This window comes from Chinchilla lanigera, unplaced genomic scaffold, assembly GCF_000276665.1.
Source record: "Chinchilla lanigera isolate Chin_1 unplaced genomic scaffold, ChiLan1.0 scaffold00019, whole genome shotgun sequence".
Lineage (NCBI taxonomy): Eukaryota > Metazoa > Chordata > Mammalia > Rodentia > Chinchillidae > Chinchilla > Chinchilla lanigera.
The window spans coordinates 13,746,541-13,761,081 of NW_004955420.1; the positions used below are offsets into that span (position 1 = coordinate 13,746,541).

Below are 14,541 nucleotides of genomic sequence, written 5' to 3' on the forward strand. Positions count from 1 at the left end.
GAAACTTTGCATCTGTTTTGCAGGATAACCCCACAGTTGTAGTTGAAGATCTTAGGCTCTGCACAGTGAAGCACTGTGAAGACATAGAAAGACGATTCTGCTTTGAGGTGGTCTCTCCCACGAAGTAAGTATTTCTGAGGAGCTTGAGAATTGCTTTCATATTTCTATAGTTTGTCTTAAAAGAACTTTCCAGTGGGGCTGGGGATTTAGCTCAGCCGCAAAAGCGCCTGCCTGGCAAGCGCAAGGTCGTGAGTTCAGTTCCCGGTACCAGAGAAAAACCAAAAAAAAAGAACTTTCCAGAATAGAGAAATTTGCACTTACAACCGTCTGTGCTAAATAAGAAAAAAAGTGTTTTAAAAATAAATTTTAATAATTAATGACTATAGCTATTATAGACATAATAACATAAGTTCCCACCTGTATTATATTCTTTAAATTCTATAAAGGTTATTTATGTGCCCATGTGAAAAATTTTTCACTGTGATGATGGACTAAAATCATATATCAGATGAATTGCTTTGAGAACTATAATGTTATAAAATCTTGGCACTCTGCAAGGCTGAGGCAGGAAGATCAAACTCAGCCTGGGCAGCTTGGTGACAAGACATTGCCTCAAAAATAAAAAAATTAAAATGGCTAGGGATATAGCTCAATGGGAAGGGCTTAGGTTCAAACTCCAGCACTGCAATCAGTCAATCAAGAAAAAAGAAGGCTTTGTTCATATGGTAAATTTAAGAGTTTATTTAAATTTTTAATGTGCAAATTAATTTTCAGGAGATAATTTGTTTCATTGGTATCCTGATTTTTTTCTTGAACATATATTGTCTAAAAGATTGATGAAATTAAATTGTTTTCAATAGAAATTAATTTTTGCTAGAAAATTATTAAATACTAAAGTGAGCCAAAAAAAAAGCTTTTGGGCTTGCTTTTTTTTCTGGTCTGAGAAAACAATGTTATTTTCTTTTAGAAGCTGTATGCTCCAGGCAGATTCCGAAAAGCTTCGGCAGGCGTGGATTAAGGCTGTTCAGACCAGTATTGCAACTGCTTACAGAGAGAAGGGTGACGAATCAGAGGTCAGTAGAGGTACTATCAATACCAAGTAATATATTGCCAAGAGTTTTTCATTTTAGTTGGGTTGCTATATGATCATAGCACCTTTTATGTGATAGTTTTATATCATTGAAGTGTTTTTTTTGTTTTGTTTTTGTTTCTGTTTTTTTGGTATTGGGAATCAAACTCAGGACCTTGCCCTTGCCAGGCAGGCGCTTGTGCCACTGAGCTGTATCCCTGGCCCCTTGAAATGGGTTTTAAAAGTCATTCAATTTTTCTTATTTCTGTTAATTTTACTTATCATTTTATTTTAATATTTGAATATATGTCCCAGATTGGAGTAACATATTCTGATGTTGGTGTTTTTTCCCTATTTGGAAATATTGTACTATTTAATAATAAAATAATTATCATGAAATGTTTTTAAAAATTAAAATTGAATAAAAAGCAAAAACAGCTGGGTGTGGTATTATATGCCTGTAATCCCAGCACTTGGGAGGCTGAAGCAAGAGGATCACTGAGAGTTTGAGGCCAGCCTTTCTCCAAAAGAAAAAAAAGAAAAAAAAAAAGCAAAGCAAAACAAAAAGCATAATACTGTCCCTTAGTTGAAGCCTCTTTGTTTGTTTGTTTGTTTTTTGTCCTTTTGAGACAGGGTCTCACTTTGCAGCTCAGACTGGCCTTGAGCTCACTTGGTAGCCCACGCTGGTCTCAAACTCACAACGATCCTCCTGCCTCAGCCTCCCAAGTGCTGGGATTACAGCCATGTGCCACCACGTCTGGCTGAAGCCTCTTTGGAAAAGATAAACTGAATATGTAGTTTTGTGTGCCGCTGTGAAGGCAAAGCTTCTGAGTGAGCCGTTGGAAATGCAAGTTATTACTGTTATGTCCTCTGGTGTAGCTGAGGCATAGGCTTGTGATAGTCAACTAACAAATACAGTCAGGAGATGGAGTGTTCTCTGAGTTGTATTTCAAAACTCATGGCCAACTTATAGCTCTCAATAGGTTGAAGCAGAGCTCTTCCTAAGCAGGAACTGGGGTACTCACTTAATCCAAGTAGTGAGGCACTGAAGAAACAATAGGAATTTCAGCAGCAGCCAAGGGATACAGATGGTGGGAATGTTGACAAAGGGCTTTCTGGTGAAGATAGCCCCCAAAATACTTGTCACCTGCATCACACTTCTCCAGCCTAGATCAGTCATGCCCTAATCTTGCACTATTGCTAATAGTCTGGGATTTCCTTACATAATCATTTTTGGAGATTCTGCTCTTTCTTGTGTCCTGTGTCTTTCTAAGAATCCTCTTGACTTAAGAAAAGCTTCCAGTATCTTCCTGAAAGTGAGTGCATACATGCCCAAGAATGTTTTTATTCTGTCCTCACATTTATTTGATAGTTTGGCTGAGTGTATTTTTAGGTCAGAAATAATTAACTTTAAGAAGTACAACAGTATTCTGTTCTCCTCCCCTCCTCTTTTCCAGTGCTGCTGTTGGAGCTTTTTATTACTGATCTTTTGTATTTTTCCTCTTCAATTTTTGTTTTTTCTTTATAGCATTTCTGGACTGTATTAGGATTTTCTATGTGTGTATGTGTGTGTTTTCTTTGCTCTACTTCCTAGGAAATCTTCCTAGTTAATCTTCTAAACCTTCTATCGAATATTTCCATTCTGTTAACACAGTTTCCAAGTATTCCTCTTTGTTCACTGTTTGTACAGCTAAACCTGTTCTTTTGTCATAAATGTAATGTTGAGCTATTCTTAATGTTGACTTATAGTAACACATAGAGACTTAAAAACTCCCAGTGCTTAGGTCTTATGCCAGGACAATTAAATGGAATTGGGACACAGGCATTACTATTTTTAAAAGTTTCCTAGGTTTCCATGAACAAGCAAATTTGAGGACCACTGTGGTAGAGATTGTCCTTGGCTCATGATTATAAGTTAAGGCTACAAGCCTTTTGGAACTTCTAGGCACGTAGTTGAGACTTTGTTGATTGTAAGATACACCCAAGTCTGGACTGTTCGTTTACAACCACTGGAATTAGGATCTTTGGAGACTTTCTGGCTGTGTGATTTTCCAGGGAAATTTGCTTGATCTCCCACATAGGGGTGAAGGGCTGGTACAAATGTAAGTATTGGATATCTCTTGGTGGGGGTACCAGAAATCAAAGTCAGGACCTCATGCTTGCCAGGCAGGCACTGCACCACTGAGCTGTATCCCTGGCCCCAAGTGTTGGATATCTTAGCATTCAGTACGTGTATGTTAACTCTGTTTCCTGCTTTTCACCTGTCACGTGAACCCCATCCAGAGACTGTTTTGTTGCTCCAGAGAATAAACTTTGAGTCCTTTCATGTTCTTGTGTACAGAGAGCAGCCAACTAAGAGTGGGAGGTTGAGGAGGAGCCCTGAGATCTGTTTCTGAAGCAGTCATTCCTTCTACTTTCATTTTTAGTGCTATATTCTTTGGGGTGGCTTCCCCAGGTTATGCTGTGTTAGCATACTTAGCTGTTAGCTTCTCTAATTTGGTGCAAAAATGTTAGCACATAGAAAAGAATTGGGTTGCTGGGCATGGTGGCACACACCTATAATTCCAGCACTTGGAGGCTGAGGCAGGAGGATTGTCACAAATTTGAGGCCAGCCTTGGCTATATATTGAGTTCAAGGCCAGCCTGGACTATAGAGTGAGATCCTATCTCAAAACAACAACAACAACAAACAGTGAACAATTGGGAATGAACCAACACATGATTTCTGCATTATAATACTGACATTATAATACTGATTTTTTTATTTTTATAACTGTGAGCTAATTTCACATTCTCAAGCATGTACTGATAAAACAAGACAATTCTTTAAAAAATTTTTTGGAAATAATCTCAAGCTTATCTGGAAGTTCCAGGTACGGTACAAGTAACTTTCTTTCCCTAAACTACTTGAAAGTGAGTTGCCAACATGATTGTCTATCACCCATTATTCCCATTCGTACAACCTATGCCATTCTCCTGTACAGTCAGGTTTGTAAGGTTGTCAAGTTAAGATGTGAGCCTGATAAATTGCTACCATTTAATTCCCAAACATTCCAGTTTAACAGTTGCCCCAGTAATGTTCTTTACAGCAAAAAGCTTTAGAAGCACAAGTAGCATTTGGTTGTAATGTTTGTTTAATCTGCTTCATGCATGATTTGTTCTTCACTGTTATCTTCATCTTCTTGAGCTTGATAGTTTTGAAAATTCCATACTATTTAGTAGAATGCTCCTCAGTTTGGGATTATTTTGCCATTTACTCATGAGTGTAAGGTATCATTAAAAATATAGTGACTGTTTCAATTTAAAAACTTTATTAGAAAGACACATTGCCATGAATCCCTCTCAAAATACTCTGCCTCTCTTTGAACAGACTTTTCCCACTGTTCTTAACACTTTCTGAAGTGGTTCTGGAAGTGCTCTTTCTTGAGTGTTGTAGTGTTGTGGCTGTCTCGATATCCTGAATTTATTCAAAACATTTCCCTTTCATGGTCATTTTGACTTTGGGGAAGAGCCAGAAGTCACACAGTGCCAGATCCAGTGGATGAGGTGGATGAGGAACACTGTGATGTTTTTATTTGACAGAAATTTCTATAAACATTTTGAATTGATTCAGGACATTAAGGCAGCCACAAAAAGACACTCATGAGAGAGGACTTTGAGAAATGCTTTAGAAAATGGCAAGAACAATGGATAAATGTATTTAAAACAAGGGGAGTATTTGGACGTGGTGTTTTCTGTATTCTTTGGATTCAGCCCTGCTGATCTTTGAATACTTCTTTACTTGTCAGCAAGACATGTTCATCTTCTTACGCTTTCTTTTCACTGGCCATGAAATTAGCCATTTCTCCAAAGAAGCCTAGTTCCTTTTAGTAGAGAATGATATAAAACAAGATAAGATTTATAATATGCATGTATCTATTTATGTCTGTTTTATCTGTTCATATTGTAGACCATTAGTATGCCTATTGATATCTCTAGTTCTAATTTAATAATAGCAAGATTTAGTATAGTATTCCTTTTTCTTATAAATAACTCCTTTTTCTGCAGTAAGAAATTTAGCCCCCCCATTGATATTTGTTTACTTTATGATTTATCCCTCTGTACTAGTACCCTGTCTCTGCTGCCACTTGCTCCCAACTTTGTTCTGCCAGCTGTGCACCAATATTTTTACCCCACTTGTGCTCTGATACCTCCCACTAGGTACCTGGTCCTCCTCCTCACAGGCCCTCCTCTCCCTACCCAGGCTCCTGTTTTCCTTGCCGTACTGCCTCCCTAAGCAGACATCCTCACCTGCTGTGGGATCCGGGACCCTGCACAGGGTTGTGCCCTTGAGTAGACACATTTCTCATGGAGCTCATCTCTCTGAAACTTCCTGGGCCAGTCTAATAGCTGTGGAGTTGAGTTTTCAAAAAGGGCAGAACAAGAGCAAATTGTATTTCTAATTCAGTGCTAACTAACTGGTTTGCTAAGGTTGGAATGCTTTGAAACTAGAGACTTCATAGACTCAATCTTTAATCCTTTGAGTTTGTGAGCCATAGTTTTGTATTTGGTCATTATTGTCATATATAGAGAAATTCTTTTTAAATATTCTTTATTAGTAGTATAAATTGTGTTATGCACTTTAAAAATTTAACTTTTGCTTATTAGTCTCATTTACCTAATAGCCCTTGAAATTTTAGTCATTTTTTGTTTTCGTGTTGATTTTGTTCTGCAATTAAAATTATGTAGCTGATCTTTTAATATTTAACTATATAAGATTGTACTTTTAAAAATTTATTCACTACAGTAATTAAAATAACTTGCTTATAGTTAACTATATACCTTGGAAAACTGTGGTATGAAATAATATTTTATTATTGAGTCTTAATAGTCTCGTGTTTGCCTCTCACCCTGCATGTTAGTGTTTCCCCCTTCTCTCTGCCTTTTTTATCTTGCACATATGTTTGTTATGTCAGTTATATATATAGATATATAATTTTAAATATTTATATGTTTTTTTCCTCACTAGAGTAAAAGTCCATTGATACTTGGGCATGGTGGCTCATGCCTGTAATCCCAGTAGTTGGGAGGCTGAGGCAGGAGAATCACCATGAGTTTGAGACCAGCCTGGGTTACATAGTGAGTTCAAGGCCGGCCTGAACTATATGGCAAGACCCTGTCTCAAAAAAAAAACAAAAGCAGAACAAAGCCCAACAACAAAAAATAAAAGTCTGTTGATAGACTTCTATATCTTACTATTCTTTGATCTCCAGTGCTTAGAATAGTGCCTGACTTACTATGCTCATTATAGACAGTTAATTGGAAGCTTTTGTCTGGCATATGCAGCATGCAACATACTATTACAACTAAATAATTCTTAATTCTTTTAGAAGCTGGATAAGAAATCCTCTCCATCAACAGGAAGCCTAGATTCTGGAAGTGAGTCAAAAGAGAAATTATTGAAGGGAGAAAGTGCACTGCAGCGGGTCCAGTGCATCCCTGGCAATGCCAGCTGCTGTGACTGTGGCCAGGCAGATCCACGGTGGGCCAGCATCAACTTGGGCATCACCTTGTGTATTGAGTGCTCTGGGATTCACCGGTAGGTAGGCCTGCCCAGGGGGAGAGGCGTCTTTCATATGAACGTGTATTGTGTTCCATTTGTTACAGAACCTCATTTCTCCAGTGTAACTACCGGTTTGTATCTTTGTGCCTTTTATAAGTGGGTAAAATTCTGGTTTAAAAAGTGCTTTCAAGGACTTTTGTTCACCATCCATTGTTAATCAGATCGATCCCTATTTATGTGTGTTGATTGAGTCTATATTAGAGCCTGCACCACTTTAAAGAGAAAAATAATTTGCATAAATATACAAATAGAATAGAAACCTGATAGTTTTATATTAATAATGAAGTCCTTTTTCTCCCTCCACGTAGGAGTCTTGGGGTTCATTTTTCAAAAGTACGATCTTTAACTTTAGACACCTGGGAGCCTGAACTTTTAAAGGTAAAATAAATATTTATATTTGTATTCATATTTTCACATGAAAGTGAAGATGCTAGAGTTGGTGTTATGATTTGAATCCCCTAAAGCCTCATGTGTTTAAAAGGTGATCACATGGGGGAGCTATACTCAGCAGTGGACAGTCCATCCCCGCGTTCATGGGTGACTTGCTGCTGGAGGTGGGGCTGGGCAGAGGCCAGTCCCTAGGGGTGTGACCTGAAGGGTTCATCTCCCTCCCAGGCTGCCTCCTCCCTGCACTGTCTGCTTCCTAGCAGCTCTGATGGAGCAGCAGCCATGACCCAAGCGGCTATCCACTGTGGCCAGCCCCATCAGCAGCTGTGGACTGAAACTTCTCAAACTGTGAGCCAAAATAAACCTCTCCTCCTTTAAACTGTGGGTGTTAGGTATTTTGTCTCAGCAACAAGAAAGTGACTAAGACACTTAGTTTACAAATTTATGAGTTACTCATAATATTAGTCAGGTTTCTCACTGTTGAGACATTCACAATTTAGAGGAGAAGTGGTTTATTTTGGCTCACAGTTTAGTCCAAAGTCAGCTGGCTCCAGGCGGAGACAGAACGATGGAAGAGCCTGGCAGAGGAAAGCAGCTGAATTCATAGCAGCGAGGAAGCAGAGTGTGAAGGGAGAAGCTGGAGAGGTGGGTGTGTACTCCAGAGGTGCGACACACCTCTTCTGTGGGTCAATCCCATCACCTTCTGAAAGCCCCACCTCTGAGAAACAGACTTCTGGGGGACATTCTAGATCTAAACCATAATGTTCAGGTTAGCAATGAACTATGTTTCCCCGAAAATAAGACTGAACTGGAAAATAATGAGCTTTGAGAACTAGAGGTCAGAATTGCCAGCCCTAGTCAGCATATGCCTTACAGAGTAGCCACCAGACAAGAGAATATGATGGCAGGCAGATGAGGCAAAGATAGGTTGTTAGGGGCTGGCATTTTTGATCTCTGGTTTTCAAGACTGACTATTTTCCAGGTAGGTCTTATTTTTGGAGTAGTAGAGCACATCTGAGGCTATTTTGGCAAATCTGGTGTTTTCATGGTAGATTTTAAAAATTATTAAGTTTATATAGCACTCAACTCCAAGTCAGTTCACTTTTTAAGAAAACCAGCGTTTCTATATTTTTGTGGTTTTTAAAAGAAATTTAGATTCTATGTCATCTTTTATAATTAGAGTCTTACTAAAATTAATGAATTTATTGCTGTAGTAAACTCCGTAATGGATTATTTACATTTCCCATCCTTTATCCATGCCTCCTTCATATGTATAAAAAATGTCATAAATAATTTTAGACCACTGCTAAGTCTTTGATAGAATTTACAAAACTCCTAGCAGTTAATGTTTTAATGTATATTCCTTTTGATTACCACTGTCTAGTTTACCATACTGTAGAAAATAGTTTCATTTTAGAAACGAAGTATAGCCTCCATTTATTTCTGTCTGAAAAATGTGTTTTAAATGTGTATTTATTATTTCAATCCAGAGATAAACTGGTAAATCTCTCAGTTATGTAAAGTTAAAAAAAATCACTTTGTGGAATTATTGTGTAAACATCTAAATAGGTGATAAATTGACTTCTAAGGTAGAACCTTATTTAGATAGATTCCACAGTTATTACGGAGTCAAAGGACAAGAAATTGGCAGATGGGGTGCAGCTTTGTGTGTGGTTAATTATTCAGTGGATTCAGTTTAGAAAATTATGTGAAAAAATCTCTCTGGCATTAACAATACTACTGAAACTTCTACACAAAATATTTCCAAGTACATATATTCAAATTATAAGGAGGAGATAGTTTACTTCAAATTTGAGTTATTTAAAACTTTACATGCCTGGTCATAAGCTGCTTCTTTCAATTAATTCACCAGACAGTGTGAGTAAGATGCGGTATTGTGCTAGCCATTGTGAAGGGATGTAAAGCTAAGAGACAGGTTTTATAATGTAAAAAAGCTTAAGGTCACATTGGGGGAAAGGATGTAGATATAAATAGAGATATTATATGACACATGCAAGCATTTGATATGTTAGTTTGAGTTTTAAACAAAGCACTTATTAGTGTAGAACAGTGATGGTGAACCTTGTAGAGACTGAGGGTTCAAACTGCAACCTGAAACCCACTTATTTATCACAGAGTGCCAAAACTGCAGTTAAACCTGAATACTGAGGTTTTAAGTTAAGAAAAAACATCTTGTACATTAGCATCTTTTGTCTTAAAAGAAAAACACAGGAATGCATATGCCATAGGGTGGCCACCATAGAGGATACTTAAAAGGAAGGAACTAGTTTGAGTCAGGCCTCTCTAGAGGAAAGTGAAGTTATCTCTGGAGTGTATGAGACAAGTTAGCTTGAAAGTAAATAGGTTTATACTTAAAAGGCTGCACATAGTACAGTAAATACTGTAGAATATTAAGAGGATTCCTTGGGAAGAAACAGAAGTGAGACGGTGTTGTTGGAGGTGTGAGAGAGACACAGTACTGAAATTAGATTTGCTTTCATAGTTCTTTATTCTAGAACTGTAGGGGAGGAGAGAGGGAAATCTTTTCCTTTAGGCAGGTATGTTCAGGGAAAAGGAATAATTAGATGCAATTAAGGTAAGATTTGTAAACCCTTAAATATTTTTAAACTGAAACAACATGTATCTAAGATAAGTTTTAAACTAATAAACAAAAAGAAGGGGAAAAAATCCAAACAGTAACTGTCATCTTCACTCAGAGTTAACTGTTGTTAATATTTTATTTTATTTATTTATTTATTTATTGGTTTTTTTCTGGTACTGGAAATCGAACTCACTACGTTGCACTTGCCAGGCAAGCGCTGTGCTGCTGAGCTAAATCCCCAGCCCTTGTTGTTAATATTTTGCCAAATAGCCTTTTAGACTTTTATTTCAACCTTTTATAAGATCTTGAAATGTTCTATAGATAATGATTGAATATAGTAGGTAAGTGTAACATTTTGGAAAATAAATAGTAATTCCCCTAATTTATTTTTCCTAATAGAATTTGGGTTTCTTGGAGAATTACCTCATTTGTTATAAGAGTATTTTATAAATTTTAATCAGAGTATATGTGTGAATTTATTTGTTGGATAGCATAAAATATATCCTTAGGTCTTGACATTATTTCTGAATTACTGTTTCTGTTTTTAACTTTATGGTTTTTCTTTGAAATGGGCAATCATTACATTGTCCAGATGGGTCTTGGGCTTGTGGGCTCAAGTGCTCTTTCTGCCTCAGCCTCCTAAGTAGCTGGGGACTATAGGTATACTCTGCCATGCCTGGATCCAAATTCTTAACCAGTTTCCCTAACATCAGTTAAACAACCCCTTCTTCTCGCATCCTCTTGCTGTACTCTTTGTTCACCATTAAATTTTTGTAAATGGGGTTGGTTTCTGTGCTACAAGTTCTCATTTAGTGATATATCTGCTATCTTATAGGACAGTGAGATTGTTTTTTTAAAAGGCTGATATGTATATAATAGTTGGTGTCTTTAAAAATGAAACATGTGGGCTGTGAAAGTAGCTCAATGGTAAAATACTATACTAGCATGTGCAAAGCTCTGCATTCAGTCCCTAGCACCACAAAAAATAATGTAAAATAAAAATGAAGAAAATGTCCTATGTAAAACTGGAAGGGCTGAGGAGGGTTGTAGCTCACTGGTAGAGCACTTGCCTAGCATGTGCCAGACCCTAGGTTCAATCTTCAGGATAGGCAAAAGTAAAACCCAAAGGAAACCAAAACAACCCCACTCCTAAACACAATAATAACTGCAACAAGCTCTGAAAAAGTGGAAATAATGTGAGAGACATTTGTGCAGTGGGATCAGGGAGAGAAAGAAAGAGGGAGAGGATGAGAAGGGAGAGAGAGAAAGGGAGAGGAGGAGGACAGAGGTGTAGTAGAAACAAGGGCAGGATACCCTGGTAGGAAGAGGATGACTCAGAAGTCGAGATTCAGGAAGAGCCCAGACTCAGGAGAGGGGAGAAGGGGAAACCATTTTCTCATGCCTGCCAGTGTACCCTTGCTGAGACTGCCCTTCTCAGACTCTGCTCCTGCTGTGATTGTGTTTGTATATTCTTGCTCTCTCATCCCAAGCCTTTTGCCTCTCCTACTAGTTCACCCCCCCCCCCCCCCGCCACACACAACATCTTAACTATATTCTTTGTGCCTGCTGGTTGTGTCATCCTACTGTACACACAGTGGTCTTTTTACCTAGAAAAGTGTTCTGGGAAATGGTCTGGGTAATCTGAATCTTGGCATAGGCAGCGTGTTTGGTGTAGGGGTCAGGCCATGGAATGGGTTACAACTGTAAGCATGTGGTGCACCATGAGGTTATGTAGAAGGGAAAACTTAAAAGGTTTTAGAACATATAGCAAAGAATTGGTTGTCATTGGAAGGGAGAACTAAGGGAGAGGGAAAAGCCCCCCCAATTTCCATAAAGTGGTACATTGGACAGATCAAGTTCTAGGAGGTGGAAGTGAGGAGAAAACTAAAACGAATAGATACTTAAGTTATTTTTCTAAGACTGGCCAGCAGTAGCTATTCCTCAGTATATATAGGTTATGATTATTGCCCTGGATCTCGTTCTGACGTGTGCATGTAGATACAGTAGCTGTGGACAGAGAGGTGCGATGTCATGTATCTGTATTTATGCCCTTAGAATCTGGTATGGGAGTTATAATGCTCTAGGGAAATATTCTGGTGAAGAATGGCAAAGTGATAATGTTGCTCTCATTCCTTGTTTCATTTTAGCTTTAAACTTTTTTATAGACTGAGTGGTTGATTTAAGAACTTTTACATTTTAGTTTATCTTAACTTTTAATTGATAGCTTTCTTTTTTATTTTCCTGCCAAATAGCTTATGTGTGAGTTGGGGAATGATGTTATAAATCGTGTTTATGAAGCTAAAGTAGAAAAAATGGGAATAAAGAAACCACAACCAGGACAAAGGTACTATTTCAGTTGTCTTGATGTGCTCCTTTTTCTTTTCTAATCAGGAATATAGCAGTGCTTTTGTTTCAGTATAACTATATATAGCATTGTGACAGTGTTTAGAAGTAACTATTTCTGCTTCTGACCACATGTGGCTTTCTGTATCTTGTGCATATTAATAATATAATTATATTTTGAGCATATCATAGCTTTTAGATGAGAAGGAATCTTAAAGATTAAATCTCTGCCCAGAAATGTGAACACTCCTACCGTTAAAAGTAGATCAAATTTCTGTCGGTGGCAGGCAGTCAAAAGATACAGCCTGTCCCTTAAGATCTCTACGGATCAAGTTTCTACTGTTTGTAGTGAATAATTTTGCATTGTTTGACTTAGTTCAGCAAATGTTTGTTGACCACACACTCCATGGATGCATCGTACTGAGGAATTAAGGTGAAAGAAAGGTTGCTGTAGGAGAGGAGAAGGCTTACTTGCTTTGTCTGCCATGAACGAAGTGGGCAGGAGCCAGTGCCTTGGAGGCACATGCTTTTTGTAGTCAGTGGTGTTTTCAGTCATCCCGATTCTTTAACATTAAAATTTCTTTTTTTTTTTTGGTTTTTCTCTGGTACCGGGAACCGAACTCACGACCTTGCGCTTGCCAGGCAGGCGCTTTTGCCGCTGAGCTAAATCCCCAGCCCCTAACATTAAAATTTCTTTTGCCATAATCCTATGTTAAAATTTTTTCTAAGCCAGTAGTATTTACATCAGAATCTTGTATTTGCTAAAGCATCAGTGAGATATTTAAGACCTGGAAATACCCTTCTGTTTCAGTTGAAGACCTAAGCAGTTTAAAAGGCTATCTATAAGAAAAACTATAGAGCAGACTTGGTATTTGATGATTGTATCATAAATCAAAAGTTTAAAAGTGTGATATCTTTTTCCCCCCTATAAATTGGAATGCTCTGTTGTTTTAAGGTAATTACCTTATGAAAAATTATGTCTGTCGGTAGTATGTGATACTATTTCTTTGAGTATAAATGAAATTAAAATTCATTTCGGTATATTGTTTTCCTGGTAATGTTTTTCATTCTGTAAAAAGCTTGAATGAGCAGAGAAACTAAGACAGTAAAAGTGAGTGTTAATACTTGTGATTTGTCCATTAGGTTATTATTTGTATTTCATTTGACTGTGAAATCAGTTCAATAAATATTTGGAAGAAAAATATTGCATAATGCCACAGGTTCTGTCTTGTGTTACATCCAATGACTTGGCTTGAAAATATTCAGTGTATAATGGTGTCTTTTGAGTATTACCCATGTCAAGGATTAAACCTCATGACATTTTTATGTGTACCAGACAGGAGAAAGAGGCATATATCAAAGCAAAGTATGTGGAGAGAAAATTTGTGGATAAACAAATATCTATAGCATCATCACCTCCTGAGCAGGAAAAAAAGATTGTCTCCAGAGGCTGCGAAGAAAAGAGGCTGAGCATTTCTAAACTTGGGCCGGGGGATGCAGTCAGAGCATCCATCCACAGCTCAGGTATTGCACCTTTCTTGTTTTGAGTGTAAATATTTCTGTGAACTGAAGTGTTTCCCTAATCTCTGAATTAATAGCCATTGTAGGTTTTCTAAACGCTGTAAGCCTGATTCCTTCAACATATTCTAAAGAGAAACTGGATTTCTTTGTCTTTGAAACTGTTGCATCTAAATAGTACCATGGTAATTGACATAAAACTGCTTCAAATGGAAGGGGAGATGGGGATTATTAATCTGTCATGCCAAAAACCCTAAGTATCTGATTAACTACCTGATTTCCTTCCTATCTTTTCCTCCTAAATTTTTCCCAGTAACGTTTTTTCCTGCCCTTTTCCCTTCTTATGGCCTGCTTTGTGCTTTGCTAACTTGCATGACCCCAGTGGTTGCTGTAAATAGCGACGAGGCCAGGCGGGAGTCTCTGTTCTGTCCTGATGAGCTAGATTCACTCTTCTCCTACTTTGATACTTCTTCAAAACTGCGTAGTAGTAAGTACTACTCTTGTGGAGCATTCCAAGTCTGTGCCAGTGGTCATTGTGCGGTGTGGCCATTTCTTTAGATGTTACCCATTGTCTCAGAATTACACATTATTTACAGTCATGCGATAAATTAAGCTTTTACTACCCCTGACAGTTTATGGGGTCATGAGATGTGTTACAACTCTGAAAATAAGTTTATTTTCAGGCTTTGTGATTTGATTTATATCACAGTAAGCTAAGTGTTCAGAAGGATTAAAATTGTATTAAGTATAGTCCACTGGTGGTGGCTGAGTTCATGTTGACATGTAACAGCTCATATTAAGACCTCCTTGGTTGTTCAAGATTGTGTTCTAAGTGGTGTGAACTTTAATCACTAGCTAATTTTTCTGTTACATAGTCAAAAGTAATGACAGTGGGATCCAGCAAAGCTCTGATGATGGAAGAGATTCTCTACCATCCACGGTGTCAGCCAGTAGTTTATATGAGCCTGGTGAGTTGACGAAATTCACTGTAATTGGTACCGTTTTCTAAACAATCCATGT

General features: G+C 37.8%; 1 protein-coding gene across 2 annotated transcripts in view; it reads left to right on the forward strand.

The window, feature by feature from the left end:
• The window catches only part of Acap2 (ArfGAP with coiled-coil, ankyrin repeat and PH domains 2), a 127,872-nt gene that overhangs the window by 97,059 nt on the left and 16,272 nt on the right, over window positions 1-14,541 (forward strand). For both annotated transcript variants that reach the window (XM_005383183.2, XM_005383184.2), the window contains 7 exons: window positions 24-124; window positions 968-1,073; window positions 6,439-6,647; window positions 6,980-7,049; window positions 11,913-12,004; window positions 13,340-13,527; window positions 14,397-14,489. In XM_005383183.2, the coding sequence (XP_005383240.1) occupies window positions 24-124; window positions 968-1,073; window positions 6,439-6,647; window positions 6,980-7,049; window positions 11,913-12,004; window positions 13,340-13,527; window positions 14,397-14,489 (859 nt within the window). The remainder of the gene's footprint in view (window positions 1-23; window positions 125-967; window positions 1,074-6,438; window positions 6,648-6,979; window positions 7,050-11,912; window positions 12,005-13,339; window positions 13,528-14,396; window positions 14,490-14,541) is intronic.